General features: G+C 44.3%; 1 protein-coding gene across 1 annotated transcript in view; it reads right to left on the reverse strand.

The window, feature by feature from the left end:
- The window catches only part of rpia (ribose 5-phosphate isomerase A (ribose 5-phosphate epimerase)), a 50,246-nt gene that overhangs the window by 8,775 nt on the left and 20,130 nt on the right, over positions 1–21,341 (reverse strand). The window contains exons 3-6 of the mRNA XM_073042145.1: positions 16,336–16,391; positions 12,463–12,522; positions 10,144–10,208; positions 2,863–2,931 (exon numbers count right to left, since the gene is read on the reverse strand). Of these exons, the coding sequence (XP_072898246.1) occupies positions 2,863–2,931; positions 10,144–10,208; positions 12,463–12,522; positions 16,336–16,391 (250 nt within the window). The remainder of the gene's footprint in view (positions 1–2,862; positions 2,932–10,143; positions 10,209–12,462; positions 12,523–16,335; positions 16,392–21,341) is intronic.

Consider the following 21,341-nt stretch of genomic DNA (forward strand, 5'->3'; position numbering starts at 1 on the left):
GACTTTCGGGCTCTCACGTTTGGCTGTCATTTATTCTTTGGGGTACTCCTCTGTTTTCGTGGATGTTTGCGAAGAAAAAGCATTTCAGGATGCTTATTGTACACACTTCTGACATTAAGTTGGACCTTCGAACCTTTGAGCTACAAAGAAAAACTATGGAAGTTCAAAGAGAAACAGCAAACCCACCACAAAAATGCAAAAAAAAATATCAACCCCCCCCCCCCCCAAATCCCCCATCCCTAAACAAAATCGCAATAAGAACATTGACCTCACACTTAACTGGATTAAATACCATCTACCATCACTCCATCCCAATTAAACTACGTCCCACTGTATCCTAAACTATCTTCAATATTTTTAGCTCCCATTTTCATGTCATTGGCAAACTTACTAAGCAGACCACTTACACTCCTGACCAAAGCATATATTTTTTTAAAAACTATAGTCCCAGCACCAATCCCTACACTACAGCACTAGTCAAAAAAATCAACCATCCACCAGAAATCTGTCTTCTATTGTCAAGCCAGTTGTGGACCCAGTTTCCCAGCATGCATCAGACCCTAAGCTCCACTATCTTCTGGATCAGGCCTACCATACGAGAGCTTGCCAAATTTCACATAAACAAGGGGTACAATTTGCCTAGGGGAATAATTTGGTGACATTCCTCCAGGGATTATTTAGAAGCCCCTCTTTTGTTAATTCCTTCATGAAGTAGTGTTGTTGCTCAGGGTCAGTTGTTGGAGCCAGCCTTTGGTACCTTCCTTCTGTCAGAGGCCTATACCCGCATGACTTGTATCACTAGAGAACAGGAGGGAGGAGTTGGGTTTAATTGAAACGGGAGATCTTGGGGGTCCTTAACATGATGGACAGAGAGAGGAGGTATCCTCAGGTGGGAGAATCTGAAACTAAGAGGTCACTATAAGGAGACACCATTCAACATAGACAAGGAAAATGTCCCCTCAGAGGACCTTTGGTGCTCACTTCTTCAAAGGGTGGAGAAGTAGATGTTCTTTTATTATTTAAGGCAGAGGTAAAAAGATATTTTACCCAGAAGGTGGTGATTTGTGGAATTTACTGCCACAGAAATGCTGTGGAGGTCAAATGAATGGGTGTATTTAAAGCGGAGGATAATTGGTTCTTGATTAGTAAGGGCATTAGACGTTGCAGGGAGAAGACAGGAGAATGGGGTTGAGGAAGAAAATAAATCAGCCAACTCAAATAGACCGAATGGGCTAATTCTGTTCCAATGTTTTATGATCTTAAATTTAATAAGCAAATGGGCTGAGAGATAGATGAAAATGTGAAACTAAGCAACTGCGATTACTATCAGAAGTCACTATTTGATTAAATATCAGAGCAGAGTTGAGTGGATATGATCTGCTTTGTTTCTAATTTGAAGGTACGTACATGCACCACTTTAGCTAAGACTTGACCGCTGCCCTGGACACGGCAGGCAACATTCCTTTGGGGGCAGCAAACAGCAGGCATGCTCACCATTCCAGGACTACTTATATTAACAAAAGTTATATTAACTTTTGTGTGGATGCAGTTGTCCCTGTTAGAACTGTTCGCTGCTATCCCAATAATAAGCCCTGGATCACTAGTCACATCAAAGGCCTCCTAAACCAGAAGAAGAGGGCCTTTAAAGATGGTGATCGGTTGGAGCTTAAAAGAGTTCAGAAGGAACTCAGAGTACAGATAAGGGGGGCAAAGGAGCAGTATCCTTTCACCCTGTACACATCAGACTTCCAATATAACTCGGAGTCCTGCCATGTGCAGAAGTTCGCTGATGACACGGCCATAGTGGGGTGTGTCAGGAATGGACAGGAGGAGGAGTATAGGAAACTGATACAGGACTTTGTGATATGGTGCAACTCAAACTACCTGCGTCTCAATATCACCAAGACCAAGGAGATGGTGGTGGACTTTAGGAGATCTAGGCCTCATATGGAGCCAGTGATCATTAATGGAGAATGTGTGGAGCAGGTTAAGACCTACAAGTATCTGGGAGTACAGTTAGACGAGAAGCTAAACTGGACTGCCAACACAGATGCCTTGTGCAGGAAGGCACAGAGTCGACTGTACTTCCTAAGAAGGTTGGCGTCATTCAATGTCTGTAGTGAGATGCTGAAGATGTTCTATAGGTCAGTTGTGGAGAGCGCCCTCTTCTTTGTGGTGGCGTGTTGGGGAGGAAGCATTAAGAAGAGGGACGCCTCACGTCTTAATAAGCTGGTAAGGAAGGCGGGCTCTGTCGTGGGCAAAGTACTGGAGAGTTTAACATCGGTAGCTGAGCGAAGGGCGCTGAGTAGGCTACGGTCAATTATGGATAACTCTGAACATCCTCTACATAGCACCATCCAGAGACAGAGAAGCAGTTTCAGCGACAGGTTACTATCGATGCAATGCTCCTCAGACAGGATGAAGAGGTCAATACTCCCCAATGCCATTAGGCTTTACAATTCTACCGCCAGGACTTAAGAACTTTTTAAAAGCTATTATTAATGCTTTTTGAGATAGTGATTTAGATGCATATCATATTTTTTACTGAGTTAAGTATTGTATGTAATTAGTTTTGCTACAACAAGTGTATGGGACATTGGAAAAAAAGTTGAATTTCCCCATGGGGATGAATAAAGTATCTATCTATCTATCTACTGCCCTGTAGGTGAACACTTACACCCGTCCATAGTGCGTCCAGGGTAGCTTCCTTCAGGAAAAATGTGACCCCCAGCCAAAATGCAATAGGAACTACATTTCGATATGAGATTCATGTGTGCAGTTGAACCTATCCAGGATTTCATTGATAGGCATATCGTTCCTTTTCATCAAGTAGTGACAGGAATTATTTAGAGAGGCTCTTACCTGTAATCGGCAATAATGATAAACTTCTTTGCGCAGCCAGCGACGATCTTCTCCTGAGTCAAGCAGCCTCTGTCAGAAGAGCAAGAGTACGTTGTTAGGGCAGAGCGGTGGCAGGGAGTGAGGCAGCAGACGGGCAGAGATTAGAGCTGGAAGAGCCCTAACACTCGGGCTGCCATCTACTTTATCAGCAGAGGGCTTCTGGAATGATTAACAACAGAAGTCATATGAATCATGACACCGTCCTGACCTCCACCCCCAACTGCAGCAATCCACTTACAAACAACACTCAGATTTTCGCTTTAAAGTTAAACTCTGATCCCAGCAGGTGGCCTCCTCCACTGCCATTATGAAGACACTCAGGTTGGAGGAGCAACACCTCATATTCTGTCTTGAGTAGCCTCCGTCTAACCTGACAGGCCAAACATAGATTTCTCTAACTTCCAGTAATTTCTGCCCCTTCCCTCATCTCTCTTTTTCCATTCCGGCTCCCCTCTTATCCCTTTCTCTTCTCCTCACCCTCCCATCACCTCCCTTTGGTGCCCCTCTTCCTCTACTCTCCCATGGTCTACTCTGCTCTCCTATCGGATTCCTTCTTCTTCAGCCCTTTACCTGTCACCTCTCAGCTTCTCACTTCACCCTCTCAACCCCGCCCTACCTTCCCCCTCACTTGGCTTCACCTATCACCTGCCAGGTTGCACTTCTTCCCCAACTTATTCTGATTTATTCCCCCTTCCTTTCCACTCTCGGCCCAAAATGTTGACTGTTTATTCCCTTTAATAGATGCTGCCTGACCTGCTGAGTTTCTCAATAATATTTTGTGTGTGCCAACTCTGATGATGAGAGAGATGGAGCACTTCTGTTGCAAAACTGACTAGCTGACCATCACAGTAAAAGATCTCAGAGAGATGGTGAAGACGGAGCAACAGTAAATCACAGCACAGGCTCTGGAACCACTGAGCCAGGTTCAGCAAAGCTCAGCGAAGGGTAAACTTACAAGGCCATCTCTCCAACAAATTAAAAACAAAGAATTCCCCCTCAGCTTTGAAAGAGAAACAGAGTTAATGTTTCACAGTGAAAAACCGTTTGCCATGATCTGAAACGGGAACTCAGTTTCTCTCTCAATTAACGCTGCCTGATCTGCCGAGTATTTTCAGCATTTTCTGCTTTGATTTCAGATTTCTGTAATCTGCTTTTTTTAAAAAAAAAGCTTTGCCTATGACATTTTGACTGGTGGAGGAGACTGCATAGGAGCTGGACTAATAAACACAAGAGATTCAACAGATACTGGAAATCCAGAGTAACATACAAAATGCTGGAGGAACCCAGCAGGTCAGGTAGCATCGATGGAAAGTCAACATTTCAGACTGAGATTGACAGAAGCTGCCTGACCTGCTGAATTCCTCCAGCAATTTTCCTTGACTAAATTACTGAAACATATTCAAACTGATACACCTCGCCAACGTTCGCTCTCTTCCTAATAAGATGGACGAGCTGCTTCTTCTGACCAGAACCAGCAGAGACTTTGCAAATTCTGCGGCTCTTTGTTTCACTGAAACGTGGCTCGGTGATTCCGTTCCGGACGGAGGTCTGCACGTCCCCGGCTACCAGCTGCTGCGAGCGGACCGCATCACGGAGTTATCGGGGAAATCAAGGGGTGGTGGAATCTGCTTTTACATCCATGAAGGCTGGTGCACTGACGTTAAGGTTCTTCACAGACACTGCGACCCGAACCTGGAGTTTCTCGTTCTGAACTGTAAGCCTTTCTATTCTCCGCGAGAGTTTTCCTCATTTATCCTTGTCGGTGTTTATGTTCCACCTCAGGCCAACGTGAGCGAGGCCGTTTGGCGGCTGGCTGATCATATTATGCGTTTAGAACGGGAACACACAGATTCGTTGTTGATCATCCTAGGAGATTTCAACAGAGCTAAACTGAATTACGAACTCCCGAAATACAGACAACATGTTAACTGCCCCACCAGGGACAGTAACACTCTGGACCACTGTTATACTATCCTAAATAATGCTTACCGTTCTATTCCCCTTGCAGCCTTAGGACTCTCTGACCACTGTCTGATCTACCTCATCCCAGTATAGGCAGAGACTTAAATCTGCTAAGCCTGTGGTGAGGACAGTGAAGAAGTGGACCAGTGAGGTGAAACAGCAACTTCAGGACTGTTTTGACACCACTGACTGGGGTGTCTTTGAAGCTGCAGCCACCAATATACATGAACTGACAGATACTGTGACATCCTACATCAGTTTTTGTGAGGATGCATGTGTACCCACAAAAACTTTCCGGACCTTCGCCAACAATAAGCCATGGTTTACCCCCAAACTCAGACATCTCCGCCAAGCTAAGGAGGATGCCCACAGGAGTGGGAATAGGGCCCTGTACAGACTGGCCAGAAATGCACTGACCAGAGAAATCAGAGTGGCCAAGCGGTTCTACTCCGAAAAGTTGAGGAATAATTTCTCAGCTAACGACTCATTGTCGGTGTGGAGAGGCCTGCAGGAGGTCACTGGCTACAGGAGACGCCCTGCCCCCCCTGCTGAGGTTAACAAAGCTTTGGCTGACGACCTTAATACCTTTTACTGTAGATTTAAGAGGGTCCATCTTATACCTGTCCCTCCCCCCTCTTCGGTCTCTCTTCCTGCCTTCCCTCGACCATCACTCACTGGCACTCATCCCGCAATCACTGCAATCACCTCCCCACCATCTCTGCCCAGCCCCCCTGGATCACAGTTTAGAATCAGCGAAGGAGAAGTATGTTGACTGTTCCAGCGACTTAAGACCCGAAAATCTCCAGGCCCAGATGGGGTCTCCCCCTCCTGTCTACGAGCCTGTGCTGATCAGCTGGCTCCCATCTTCACTCAGCTCCTTAACAGATCTCTGGAGCAAATAGGTCAGTAGACGATGCAGTCAACCTGGGACTGCACTATATCTTGCAACATCTGGATTGTCCTGGGACCTATGCTCGGATGCTGTTTGTGGATTTCAGTTCGGCGTTAAACACCATCGTCCCTCATACCCTCTGCTCCAAATTGTCTCACCTTACTGTGCCACCTGACCTCTGCGATTGGATTTACAGCTTCCTGACCAACAGAAGTCAGCAGGTAAGGATGGGACAGGTCACCTCGGATATTCGAATCACCAACACCGGCGCCCCCCAGGGGTGTGTCCTCTCTCCACTGCTGTTCTCCCTTTACACCAATGACTGCACCTCCTCCAACCCCTATGTGAAGCTTTTGAAGTTTGCAGGCGACACTACCGTCATCGGACTCATCCAGAATAGTGATGAGTCTGCATATCGACAGCAGGTGGACCAACTGACGCTCTGGTGCAGTCGGAACAATCTGGAGCTGAACACGCTCAAGACAAAAGAGATGATAGTGGATTTCAGGAGACATCCCCCCGCTATGTCTCCCCTCACAGTCCTCAGCAGCCCTGTGTCCACTGTGGAGAACTTCAGGTTCCTGGGAACCACCATCTCTCAGGATCTGAAGTGGGAGCAGAACATCAGCTCCATCCTGAAGAAGGCCCAGCAGCGGATGTATTTCCTGCGGCTCTTGAGGAAATACGGTCTGCCTCAGGAATTGCTGCTGCAGTTCTACACTGCAGTCATTGAGTCTGTCCTGTGCACCTCCATCATTGTGTGGTTTGGAGCCGCCACCAAGCAGGATAGAACCAGACTACAGCGCACAGTGAGGACTGCCGAGCGCATCATTGGAGCCTCCCTGCCCTCTATTGTGGACCTGTACTCTTCCAGGTTGAAGAAGAGGGTGGGGAACATCATAAAGGACTCCTCCCATCCTGCGCACAGACTGTTTGATCTGCTTCCGTCTGGTAGGCGCTTCAGATCCCTCCAGACTAAGACTAATAGGCACTGGAGAAGTTTTTTCCCTACTGCGGTCACTTTGCTGAACAGTTAACTGCCGGTTAACTGTCGGCTAACTATTACTTGGATTGCACTACCTGTATGTATAATCTATATTTTCATTTATATTTATCATTATTATTGTTATGAGCAGAGAGACAACATCTGCCAGAAGTAAATTCCTTGTATGTGCATAGGTACTTGGCGATTAAAGTCTGATTCTGATTCTGATATCACCGATACTTCCTCTACAATTTGCTGCCTGAGTATTCGGTTTCTCGATTTCGGTTGAGCAGCATTTGCAGTGTTTTGCTTTTGGACAAATAACTATACGAGATGTTTACATTCTTGTGAAAGGGTGGAAAGAGTCAGCATCTATAAATTCCTCAGTGTTGTCACTTCAGAGGATCTGTCCTGGGCCCAGCATACAAGTGCCATTACGTGGAAAGCACGGCAGGACTGTCACATGTTGAAAGATTGGAGCGACTGGGCTTGTATACACTGGAATTTAGAAGGATGAGAGGGGACCTGATTGAAACATAAGGTTATTAAGGGAATGGACACGCTAAAGGCAGGAAACATGTTCCCGATGTTGGGGGAGTCCAGAACCAGAGGCCACAGTTTAAGAATAAAGAACGGAGAACGGAGTTGAGGAAAAACTTTTTCACCCAGAGAGTTGTGGATCTGTGGAATGCTTTGCCTCAGAAGGCAGTGGAGGCCATTTCTCTGGATGCTTTCAAGAGAGAGTTAGATAGAGCTCTTAAAGATAGCAGAGTCAAGGGATATGGGGAGAGGGCAGGAACGGGGTACTGATTGTGGATGATCAGCCATGATCACATTGAATGGCGGTGCTGGCTCAAAGGGCCGAATGGCCTACTCCTGCACCTACTGTCTATTGTCTTAGAAGTTTGCAAAGATTTGGTACGTCATCTAAAACTTTGACAAACTTCTATACATGTACGGTGGTAAGTATATGGACTGGCGGCATCACAGCTGGTATGGAAAAAACACCAATGCTCTTGAACAGAAAAACTACAAAAAGTAGAGAATATGACAGCCCTGCACATCGTGGGTGCAGCAATCCACACAATTGAGTACATTTACAAGAACGATGTTACAGGAAAGCAACTTCCATCATCAAGGACCCCTACTATCCAAGCCATGCTCTCTTTTCGTTGCTGCTATATGAAAGGTGGGATGGATGGATAGATGGATAGATGGATAGATGGATAGATGGATAGATGGATAGATGGATAGATGGATAGATGGATAGATGGATAGATGGATAGATGGATAGATGGATAGATGGATAGATGGATAGATGGATAGATAGATAGATACTTTATTCATCCCCATGGGGAAATTCAACATTTTTTCCAATGTCCCATACACTTGTTGTAGCAAAAACTCCTTACATACAATACTTAACTCAGTAATAATATGATATGCATCTAAATCACTAACTCAAAAAGCATTAATAATAGCTTTAAAAAAAAAAAAGTTCTTAAGTCCTGGCAGTTGAATTGTAAAGCCTAATGGCATTGGGGAGTATTGACCTCTTCATCCTGTCTGAGGAGCATTGCATCGACAGTAACCTGTCGCTGAAACTGCTTCTCTGTCTCTGGATGGTGCTATGTAGAGGATGTTCAGGGTTTTCCATAATTGACCGTAGCCTACTCAGCGCCCTTCGCTCAGCTACCGATGTTAAACTCTCCAGTACTTTGCCCACGACAGAGCCCGCCTTCCTTATCAGCTTATTAAGACGTGAGGCGTCCTTCTTCTTAATGCTTCCTCCCCAACACGCCACCACCAAGAAGAGGGCGCTCTCAACAACTGACCTATAGAACATCATCAGCATCTCACTGCAGACATTGAATGACGCCAACCTTCTAAGGAAGTACAGTCGACTCTGTGCCTTCCTGCACAAGGCATCTGTGTTGGCAGTCCAGTCTAGCTTCTCGTCCAACTGTACTCCCAGATACTTGTAGGTCTTAACCTGCTCCACACATTCTCCATTAATGATCACTGGCTCCATATGAGGCCTAGATCTCCTAAAGTCCACCACCATCTCCTTGGTCTTGGTGACATTGAGACGCAGGTAGTTTGAGTTGCACCATATCACAAAGTCCTGTATCAGTTTCCTATACTCCTCCTCCTGTCCATTCCTGACACACCCCACTATGGCCGTGTCATCAGCGAACTTCTGCACATGGCAGGACTCCGAGTTATATTGGAAGTCAGATGTGTACAGGGTGAACAGGACCGGAGAGAGTACGGTTCCCTGTGGCGCTCCTGTGCTGCTGACCACTGTGTCAGACCTACAGTCTCCCAACCGCACATACTGAGGTCTATCTGTCAAGTAGTCCACTATCCAATCCACCATGTGAGAGTCTACTCCCATGACCAGGTTCAGGAACAGTTAATACTCCTCAATCATCAGGCTCTTGAACCAGAGGGGATAACTTTACTTGCCCCATTACTGAACAGTTCCCAGAACCAATGGACTTACTCTCAAGGACACTTTGTCTCATGTTCACAGTATTTATTGTTTTTTTTTCTTTTCCCCCTTTCTTTTTGTATTTGCACAGATTGTTCTTTTTCGCACGTTGGTTTTTGTCCATCCTGTTGGGTACAGCCCTTTACTGATTCTATTGTGTTTCTTGTACTTACTGTGAATGCCCGCAAGAAAATGAATCACAGGGTTGTATATGGTAACGTATGTGTACTTTGATAATAAATTCATGTAGAACTTTGTAAATAAAATACATATTAAAACAGCATGTCTTCTTCCATTTTGCCCCAAAGAGCATTTTTAAAAAATCAACAGGACAGGTTCAGAAATTGCACCATCTCGGATCGCAAGACCCTGCAGCGGATAGTGAGGTCAGCTGAGAAGATCATCGGGGTCTCTCTTCCAGCCATCACGGACATTTACACTACACACTGCATCCTCAAAGGAAACAGCATTAAGAAGGACCCCGTGCACCCCTCATACAATCTTTTCTCCCTGCTGCCGTCAGGGAAAAGGTTCCAAAGCATTCGGGCTCTCACAACCAGACAATGTAACAGTTTCTTCCCCCAAGCTATCAGACTCCTCAATACCCGAAGCCTGGACTGACACTTTGCCCTACTGTCCTGTTTGTTATTTATTGTAATGCCTGCACTGTTTTTGTGCACTTTATGCAGTCCAGTGTAGGTCTGTAGTCTAGTGTAGCTTTCTGTGTTGTTTTTTTTTATTACTTAGTTCAGTCTAGTTTTTGGTACTGTGTCATGTAACACCATGGTTCTGAAAAACGTTCTCATTTTTACTATGCACTGTACCAGCAGTTATGGTCGAAATGACAATAAAAGTGACTTGACTGGACATTCAAGGTGTGACAGTATCAAATTCCCGAGTACTACTCACCCTCCACCTTTGATTAAATTGAGGTTACAGTCCACCTCGTCAGCACCATCAATGGCAACATCAAGCTGTGATACAGTGGAAGAATAACATGCATCAGTCCAGTAAATGTGCAACGTGGCTGTCTCCACTATTCATTAGTCACTCTCCTGGACACTGCTAATACAGTCAGAATCAGGTTTAACATCACCAGCATGTCGTGAAATGCTTCAACTTTGTGGCAGCAGTACATGATAATAGAGAGAAATAACTGAATGTGTATTTATGTATAATATATAAAATTAAGTTGTACAAAACAGGAAATAAAAAATAGTGAGGTAGTGTTCATGGGTTCAAACTCCATTCAGAAATCAGATGGCAGAGGGGAAGAAGCTGCTCTTGAATTGTTGAGCGTGTACCTTCACATTTCTGTGCCTCCTTCCTGATGGTAGCAATGAGAAGAGGGCATGTGCTGGGTGGTGGTTGATAGGTTACTTGGCCACTGTAAATGGACCCAAGTATATATTGGGGCTGGTTTATCATTGTCACATGTAACAAGATACAGTGGAAAGCTCGTCTTGCACACTGTTTACACAGATCAAATCATTACACTGTGTAATGAGCTAGAACAGGTAAGACAGTAACAATACAGAATGAAGTGTAAAAGCTATTGAACGAGTGCAGTGCAGGTAAATAATAAAGTGCAAGATTATAGTAAGATAGATTGGATTCCAAGGGTCTATCTTACCATACAAAAGGTCCATTTACGAGTTTTATGATCGCAGGATAGAAGCGCCCTTGAACCTAATGGCACAGTACTGTGCAGAAGTCTAAGGCACATATACATAGCTGGGTTGCCTAAGACATCTGCACAGTACTGTGGTAATTTTGTATTGCACTGTACTGTTGCCACAAAAAAGAAATCATGACATTTGTGAGTGATGATAACCTCGATTCTGATATGGGTCTCTATTGTGGTCCGGGAGTGGGAAGGGAGCAGGGAAAGTGAAATCATGGTTCGGAGAAGGGAAAGGGGAGGGAGCAGGAAGCACCAGAGGGACATTCTGCAATAATTAACAAGACAATTTTTTTGGAATCAAATGACCTTGGCCGGTGTCTCAGGGCTGGATGTGTCTGTAGCTGTGCCATGCTCCCCTCCCAGCCCCTGGCACTCCTCGTCTGCCACCTGTCCCACACCTCATGATTCACAACATGCTGTGCTCCCGCCAGATATACAAACTCGCTCTGCCCAAGACATTTGCACAGTACTGTATGTGCTTTCAGGCCTTTCTAGCTTCTGCCTAATGAGGGTAGAAAACCCAGGATGTCTGGGATAGATGGGTTCTTTGATTATGCTGCCTGCTTTATCTATACTTCTCACTACCACAGTAGAGTCTATGGCGGGGAGGCTGGTTCCTGTGATGTACTGGTGATAGAATCAGGGGCAGTTGATGGGAACCTGCTGGTTGGTGGGTTCATTGGGAGTAGGTTGTTAATTGTAGTTGAGGGAACATTGATAAGTGGACATTATTAGAGGAATGTGATTAATGAGATTGTTTTAGAGCCACCATTGTCATGACGGGCCAAATAGACTCCCGTGAAATAAAAAAACATGAAATGGGTAGCAGGGTGGAGATACGTCTCTACCAAAGGAGGTGTGAGGTGCTCCTTCCCTCCACTAGCCTGCAGGTCACCCTTGGGCAAGGTGTAGCACCTGCTTAGCCCCTCGATCAGGGTCAGATGAATCCATGGGAGCAGTTGGTGGGTGGTCTAATAAGCAGCTGGTGCACATCTCAAGTCCTGATTATGTGACCACTGATGAGGATTAGTAATGGCTGGGGTCACCCTTCTTGTAAAGACACTGCCCAGAAGGCAATAGAAAACCACGACTGTAGAAAAATTTGCTATACATCACAGCACATATTGATGATGTCATAAGTCATGGCACATAATGACGATGAAACCTGAAAAGTGTTGGGAGAACTGCCTCCTCGTACCATCGCCTTCAGAGAGGTGGTCGAGGTACTGACTGAGCAGTGAGTGATGGAATTCTAATACTTTTGATGGAGCAATGGAGGAGGAACGATTGTATAGAAAATTCTGAGGGATATAGACAGGGTGAATGCAAGCAGGCTTTTTTCGCTCATCTCGGGTAAAACTCGCATTAGAAGTTTAGGTTTCGGGTGAAAGGCGAAATATTTAAGGGGAACTGGAGGGGGATCACTACACAGGACTATTTCTCCCAGCTTGCCTGAACACACAGTTCACTGTAACACGGAATGCCAGAGCCCCACCTACCATCCTCCAAAAATAAGCAACGTGAGGTCAACAAAGGTGTCCTACCTCAGGGTGTCTATCCAGGTCACTGAGGGGCAGCTCATGTTTTAGGATAAGCTGACGTGCCTGCAAAGAAGAGAGAGATGCCCCAGTGAGTTGAAACTCCTGCATATAGATGCATGAAAAAACCCAGCTGCTTTGTACAAATAAAATCCCTTAGCCACTAGACTCCGCTACAGTTATTACCCTACAAGATCAACAGTCAAATCATGTGCTTGAAACTTCCTCTCTCAGTCATCAAGAAAAAACATTCAAGTATTTACACAAGAGAAAGCCTTGGCTCCTTTCCGAAAGTGGTGACAGAGGACATTTTGTTCTTGGCTTTCTTACATATTGACAACAATCAAGGGTTGGAAATTAAACGCCACAACTGACCTCTGTTACTCCAAATGTGACAAACAGGACTTGCATTTATAAATTGTTTTCCACAAAAGACACTAAGTGATTTTTTTAAGTTAGCAGTGATATATCTATGAAATATTTGTAGTGTGATTGTAGTGGCAGTTAGTTGCATACAGCAGGTTCCTGCAGATAGCAAGGTGAGAATAATCTTAAAATATTCAGTTCCAATGACAAAGACCCAATGACAGAAATTAGTCAGAGAACCAATGATATCTACAGCACCCTTCTAAAACAGTGCCAAGAAGGCAGGGCCTCAGTTTAATAATGCCTTAGAATACCATCTACAGGACATACAACATAGCACTCCATGAATATTTTCCTGATGTGTCAGCCCAAGTATTTTTTGTGCTTGCATGCATTCATCTGCGGACTGCAGAAAACCATTTGTTCTTGCTGACATGTCAGTCAGGGCCTTGGCCTTTTGTTGTATTACTACATGTTTACTGCTGTCATATGTGCTCTATGTACCCTGTGCTGTGTATAAATGTTGGTACTGTGTTCTGCATCTTGGCCCCAAAGGAATGCTGTTTCATTTGGCTGTATTCATAAGTATCATGTATGGTTGAATGATAATTAAATGTGAATGTAAACATTCTCTCAGACTACTGGTGTGAGCCTTAGGTCCCACACCACTAGACTCCGCTACAGTTATTACCCTACAAGCATCAGGCTCCTGAACTTCATTCATCCCTACACTGATTTCACAACCTATGGACTCACTTTCAAGGACTCTATGGCTCATGTTCTCATTATACTTACAGCTGTAACTGAAAGTTTGTGAACCCTTTGCAATTACCTGGCTTTCTTCATTAATCACTCATATAATGTGGTCTGATCTTCATCCAAGTCACAAAGACAAACACAATCTGCCTAAACTAATAACACTAACAATTGCACTTCTCGTCAATACCGAGTACACCATTTAATCAATCACAGTCCAGGCTGTAAAATGTAAAATGAACCCTTGTATTTAACCACTGGCAGAACCTCCTTTAGCAGCAATAACCTCCACAAAACATTTCCTGTAGCTGCTGATAAGACACACATGGCAAGGAGGAATTTCAGACCATTCCTCCATACAAAACTGTTTTGGTTTATCAATATTTTTGTGATACCTTGCATGAACAGCTCTCTTCAGGCCACCGTAACTCAATTGGGATAAGATCTGAACTCTGTCTTGGCCATTCCAAAACACAAATTTTCTCCTTAAACCATTCGGTTGTTGATTCACTCTTGTGTTTCGTATCATTGTCTTGTTGCATCTTCCAACTTCTATTACGCTTCAAGGTGGTGGACCACTACCCTGACATTCTCCTATAGAATGTCTTCATACAATTTTGAACTCATTGTTCCCTCAACGATTGCAAGCTGTCCAGGCCCTGAGGCAGCATAGCAGCCCCAAACCACGAAGCTCCTTCCACCATGCTTCACAAGTTAGCATGAGGTTTTGGTGTTGGTGTGCAGTGCCCTTTTCCCTCCAAACATCACAGTGTGCACTTCTGCCATAAAGTTCAAATTCTGTCTCATCTGTTCACAGAACATTGTCCCAGAAGCGTTCTGGTACATCCAGGTGATCTTTTGCAAGCTTGAAACGTGCAGCAATGTTTTTTTTTGGAAAGCAGTGATTTCCTCCGTGGTGTCCTTCCCGTGAACACCATTCTTGTTCAGTGTTTTTCTTATAGTGGACACATGCACAGAGACTTTAGCAAGTTCTAGGGATTTCTGCAGGTCTTTTGCCGTTAACCTCGGGTTCTTTTTCACCTTCTTCAGCATTGTACATTGTGCTCTTGGTGTGATCTTTGCAGAATGCACACTCCTAGGGAGAGTAGCAACAGTACTGAATTCCCTCTGTTTGAAAACAATTTACCTTATTGTGGACTGATGAACACTCTGGTCTTTAGAAATGCTTTTGTAGCCTTTTCCAGCTTCATGCATCTCTATAATACTTCTAAGGTCCTCTAGAAGTAGTTTTGATTGAGGCATGATGCACATAAACAGATCTTTCTTGAGAAGAGCAGGTTCGGTCAGTAATCTGACTTTGTGTGTCTTTTTTATAGGGCAGGGCACCAAAACACCCCACACCTCCAATCTCATCTCTTGAATGGAATACATGATTCCAAATACTTTTGTTGAAGGCATTGCCCCAGAGTTTCACATACTTCTTTTTAAACCTGGACTGTGATTGTTTAAATGATGCACTCAGTATTGACAAGAAGTGCACTTGTTTGTGTGTTATTATTTTAGGCAGATTGTGTTTGTCTATTATTGTGACTTAGATCAGACCACATTTTATGAGTAATTAATGCAGAAAACCAGGTAATTGCAAAGTGTTCATAAGCTTTGTCTTGCAAGTGCACTTATTATTACTATTCATATTTTTTAAAATTTGCAGTCTTTTGCATTTTGTTGTTTTGCCAATCATCATTTGTAGTTTTTCCATCAAGTCTACTGTATTTCTTTGTTCTACTGTGAATACCTGAATGAAAATGAATCTCAGGATTGTATCTGGTGACATATGCTGTACTTTTGATAATACATTTAGTTTGAACTTTATCTACGGAGTGATTTGTGACCCCATAACACTCAAAGCTTGGAGGGAAAGGTGTTATAAATGGAGCCACAACTAACTCAAACCCCTTTTATTGATCAATAACCATTGATCCATGCGGATCAGCATCAGAACAGAAGTTAAGGTGGACCCAGATGAACTTTATTCCACTGACCCCATTCCAATTATTGCACTGCCATCATCTTTGGGACTAAGTGCATTAATACAGTGGGGCTGTCTTGTTCTTTCAGCAGGGCACATCAAGAAGATCAGTTGTTTCTCCCCATCTACCACAGAATCAGCGGCAATATTTACCTAAGACATAAGAGCAGAATTATGCCGTTGGTTCTGCTTCAACATTTCATCATGGCTGATTTATTATCCCTCTTAACCCCATTCTCCGGCCTTCTCCCCATAACCTTTGAGGCCCTGAATAATCAAGAATTGATCAATCTTCACTTTAAATATACTCAAATGACTTGACCTCCACAGCTGTCTGTGGCAATGGATTCCACAGGCCCACAACCCTCCGGCTAGAGAAATTCTTTCTCATCTCTGTTTGAAAGGGACCTCCTCCTATTCTGAGGCTGTGTCCTCTTGTCCTGGACTTCCCCACTATATCTCCATGTCCACTCTATCTAGACCTTTCAATATTCAACAGGCTTCAGCGAGTACAGGCCCCGAACCATCAAACGTTCTTCATACGTTAACATGAGCACATGATGACAGAAAGCAACATGGCTGCTTTATTCCCCAAGTTCCTACAATGACTACACTTCAGAAATATGTCCCAGGCTGTAAAACATTCAGAGACTTCATAAGATTATGGAAGGCCTTACAGAAATCCAGGTAGTTTATGGAAACACATGTCTCTGATGTTGCCAGAATGGCTATGAGGTACACAGTTAAGGAAAACAGCTTCATCTCACCTGGAAGGAGGAAGGCACACACACAACTTGTAGATTCTCTTCTTGAACCCGCTTGGCTGCAAAAAAAAAGGACAAAGGTTCTTAAAAGGGCAGGACACAAGTCTGGTCACAGCCTAGATTAGGGGTTCCCAACCATTTTTATGGAATGTAGCAATACCATTAAGCAAGAGGTGCATGGACCAACAGTTTAGAAACCCCTGGCCTAGACCAGGTCTTGGGTGCAATAACTGACCTGCTGCAGAAAACATAATGTATAGCAATTACCAGCAGTGAATAAGTCTTACACCTAGTGACCCAGAACATTGCCAAGACTCCAGGGGCAGAATTATTAAGCGAGGTTGAGTAGGTTTGCACTTTATTTCATTGGAGAATGTGAAAGTGGGGTGATCTTAGAGGTTTATTTCTATAGATGCTGCCTGACCTGCTGAGTTCCTCCAGAATTTTGGATTTCCAGCATCTCATGATTATGAGGGGCATTGATTGCAAGCACTGACCTAGCCTTATTTTTCCCCCAACAGTTGGGGAAATCAGGAATTTGAGGGCAGAGGTTTAAGGTGTGAGGAAAGAAGTTTAATAGGAGACCAAGGTGAGACCTTTTCACCCAGAAGGTGGAATGAGTTGTCATATTAATTGGTTGAAGTAGGTACATGAACAACATTTAAAGGACACTTGGACAGGTAAATGAATAGGAAAGGTTTAGAGCAGGACTTCCCAACCATTTTATGCCACGGACCCGTCATTAACCGAGGGGTCCGTGGACCCCAGGTTGGGAACTCCTGGTTCAGAGGGATCTGGACCAAATGTGGGCAAATGGGACGAGGTTAGGTGGGCATTTTGGTTCAAATGGACCAATTGAGCTGAAGGTCCTGTTTCCATGCTGTACATCTCCGTGACTCCAAGCCAGTGGTGCTCACCTCTGCATGCCCCCCTTACTGAAACAGAACAAAGGTTTTCCTATGTGTCTTGTATAAGATGCCAACTGGTGCTCAGCTGAAAAGTCTGTACCCTCAGAGAATAGGGGAGACTGAAAGCTCCACTCCAGACTTTAGACAGAAAATACAGCTTAACCATGAATAATAAGGGAGTACAGTATTGTCAAGGATGACTTCCTTAGTTATAGACATTATGTTAAGGTCCCATCTGCTTTCTTAGATGGGCTTAAATAATTGAGTATATATCCAAAATGACACAGATGTGCTTTGAACCATTTAGTATGGGTCATATCAAAATTGGTAAACCAGGATTTAGAAAGCTGTCACTGCTGCCCAGTTCAGAAAGGCTGGGATCTCCTAGTGTTTCCAATTAACACCTGACAGAATCACATGCAGGGTCTGGATAAAGGAACCCCTTACTGCTGTGCTGAGACATAAATATTGCAGATACTGGAATCTGGAGCCACAAACAATCTACTGGAGGAACTCAACGGGTCGAGCAGCAGCTGTGGGGGTGGTGAAAGGGATTGTTGGCGCTTCGGGTCAAAATCCTGCATCCTTTAATTGCTACACCCACCTAGTTCGACCCGCTGAGTTCCTCCAGCTATTTGTTCCCCTACTGTTAAACCAAGCAGATACACACTCAGTGGCACTTTATGTATAGCAGGGTTCATAGTCTTCACCTTCTGTAGCCCGTCCATTTCAAGGTTCAACGTGTTGTGCATTCAGATATACTCTTCTACACACCACTATTGTAATGCAAGGTTAGTTTCACATTCTTGTCAGCTTGAACCAGTCTGGCCATTCTTCTCTGACCTCTCAGTAACGAGGCACTTTCGCCCACAGAACTGACACACACTGCCTTTTATTTTTGCTTTCCACACCTTTTTCTGTAAACTCTGCAGACTGTTGTGCCTGAAAATCCCAGAAGATCAGCAGATTTTGAAATACTCAAACCACCCTGTCTGGCATCAACAAACATTCCATGGTCAAAGTCACTTAAATCCCATTTCTTCCCCATTCTAATGTTTGGTCTGAACAACTGATCCTCTCAACCATGTCTACATACTTTTATGCATTGAGTTGCTGCCAAATGATTGGTTAACTAGATATGTGCGTTAACGAGCAGGTAGAAAGGTGTACCGAATAAAGTGGCCACTGAGTGTACGTCAGTGATAATAAACCTGAATCTGATTAAGAGCCTTACGATTGATCTCTCGGTCTCAAGAGTTGTTTGATGCTAGTCTTCAGTGGCCTCTTTCTCCAAAACAAATACAATCTGATGTTAGTCAAATTTAACACCGACTGCTGAAAACCCCTCCAGAGCTGTGAGCACAAGAATCTAGCTCTGATGTTCTACTGCTGAACTGACATATTGTTGAGTCACTGTCATTCACTTTAAATCTTAACCCAAGAACAGGCTCAACCTCTCTGGTTTACATAAAAGATACCAAGGTATTATTTTAACAATGTGCAGAGGGATAACCTCCAGATCCCTGATCAATCAGACGTGATGAAACATTTTTGACTGTGCTGTGGGATCTTACTATGTGTGGTTCACTGCTGCTCTTCTTCACTGTGACAATGGTTACAACCACTTTGGGATGTTTTGACGGCTCTGTGAAAGGTACTCTGCCAATTCAGGTCTGCATCTCTTCCGATATGAGATACCTCAGAAAAAATAGACCGTATGTTTTCCAGAAGTGAAACACAGCCTCTTCTCCCTAACTGTTGAGAAATGTCACAAATCCAGGAACTTCAGTAGTGTTTTTGTCTGTTCCTGCTTGCCCAATAATCAGGTAGATATTTTTCATCAGGCTTCACTGCCAACACAACAGAGTGAGACACAAGACCTCAAGAGGTACTACCTTCTGGTATTGGCGGTACCGTGACGGAGCAGTTAGCATAACCTTTTACCGTGCCAGCAGCCTGAGTTTAGTTCCCTGCACTGTCTGTAAAGAACTTGTAGGTTCAACCCCATTGCCAGATAGGTTTCCAATGGGTGTTCTGATTTCCTCCCACAATCCAAACACACACATAGATCAGGATTAGTGAGTTGCAGGCGTGCTACATCAGCCCCAGAAGTATGATGACACTTACTGGCTGCGTCCCCTCCCAGCTTTCATCAAACTGTGTTGGACATCGATGCAAACTGACGCATTTCATTCTAAGAGCAAACACGAGGAAATCTGCAGATGCTGGAAATTCAAACAACACACACAAAATGCTGGTGGAACACAGCAGGCCAGGCAGCATCTATAGGGAGAAGCGCTGTCGACGTTTCGGGCCGAGACCCTTCATATTGTTTCAATGTATATGTTACAAATAAGGATAATCATTATTTCTTTATCATCCCTTGAAAGTGAAATACCAAAGTAATCTTCCTTTATGTTGGCTGAGGGACTTACAATACTGTGCAAAAGTCTTATACTTTAAGAGCTGTAGCTGGTTCTTGCTTGAATTAATATCTGCTTTATTCGCATAACTCCAGAATATTCCCTAACAGCAAGAACAAAAGGGAAAAGGATTCAGGTCGATCCGAAAAAGAATGTCTTCTACCATGCGAGCCCAGCAGGCCTTGCACCATTCCGAACCCCACTCACCAAACCTGTTTTGCAATTCAAGACAATTCCACATATCTTGCATTTCCCTGATATTTCTGAATGTGTTTGATTAACAAACATCAATCTACCCCAGAAAGAAGTGCTATTTACAGAAAACCCTTCCAGATTTCTACTCCCCTTGGCCTGTGGAAGTTTCTTAACTTTGGAAGATCCAACAGTGTTGATGAGCACAAGGATCTCGGTGTCCAAGTTCATAGCTCCCCGAAATGGCTACACAGGTTGATAAGGGGGTGAAAAAGGCATATGGTATGACTAATAATCAAGGCACTGAGTTCAAAAGTCAGGAAGCTGTGTTCTAGCTTTATAAAACTCTAGTTAGGTCACCATAGAAACCTACAGCACATTACAGGCCCTTCAGCCCACAATGTTGTGCCGAGCATGTAACCTACTCTAGAAACTGCCTAGAATTTCCCTACAGCATAGCCCTCTATTTTCCTAAGCTCCATGTACCCACCTAAGAGTCTCTTAAAGGACTCCATTGCACGCCATCTGAAATATTGCGTACAGATCTGGTCGCCCCATTATAGGAAAGATTTTGAGGCTTTAGAGAGGGTGCAGAAGCAGGTTACCAGGATGCTGCCTTGATTAGAGGGCATGTGCTGTCATGAGAGCTTGGACAAAACTTGGGTTGTTTTCTCTGAAGCAGCAGAAGCTGAGGGGAGATCTGGTGGAGGCTTATAACATTATGTGAGGCATAGTTAAGAGTATCCTCTTCCCAGGATTGAAATGTAGAATACCAGAGGGCATGAATTTTAGGGGGGGGGGGGGGGGAGTTCAAAGGAGATGTGAGGGGGAAGTTTTTTTCTGTTTTTACACAGAGACAGTGGTGGGTCCCTGGCATGCACTGTATGGGGAGGTGGACATCAAGGAAAGCCCCCCCCCCCCCCGAGGGATAGGCATCCTATCTGGCTACAGCCAAAATGAGGAGGATCCTAAGTCAGGGTAAACCCTCGCAAAGCTGTGGGGCTGGACACATACCTGGTCAGGTGCTGAGGGACTGTGCGGCCCACCCAACAGAGGTCTTAACATGTGTCTTTAATATCTCATTGCAACAGTTCTCTGTCCCTGCAGGCTTCAAGGCAGCCACCATCATTCCCGTGCCAAAGAGAGCAATGGTAATTGGCCTAAATGAGTACCCAGCGGTACTGACTTCAACGACATAAAGTGCTTTGAGTGGCTGGTAAAAGACTATATAAAATTCTACCTTACAGCAACATTGGATCCCTTCCAGTTCGCCTACCGATCAAACTGATCTACTGATGATGCCATAGCTATGGCCATCCACTCTATCCTGCTCCAGCTAGAAAACAATACCTCATATGCCAGAATGTTCACCAACTTCAGCTCAGAGGCTAGTGGGCAAATAGTCTGTATTGGGGCTCAACACCCCTCTCTGTCCCTGAATCTTGGACGTCATGACAGAAAGACCCCAGGAAGTCCGAGTTACCAT

The sequence above is a fragment of the Hemitrygon akajei genome, chromosome 4, assembly GCF_048418815.1.
Source record: "Hemitrygon akajei chromosome 4, sHemAka1.3, whole genome shotgun sequence".
Taxonomy (NCBI): Eukaryota; Metazoa; Chordata; class Chondrichthyes; order Myliobatiformes; family Dasyatidae; genus Hemitrygon; species Hemitrygon akajei.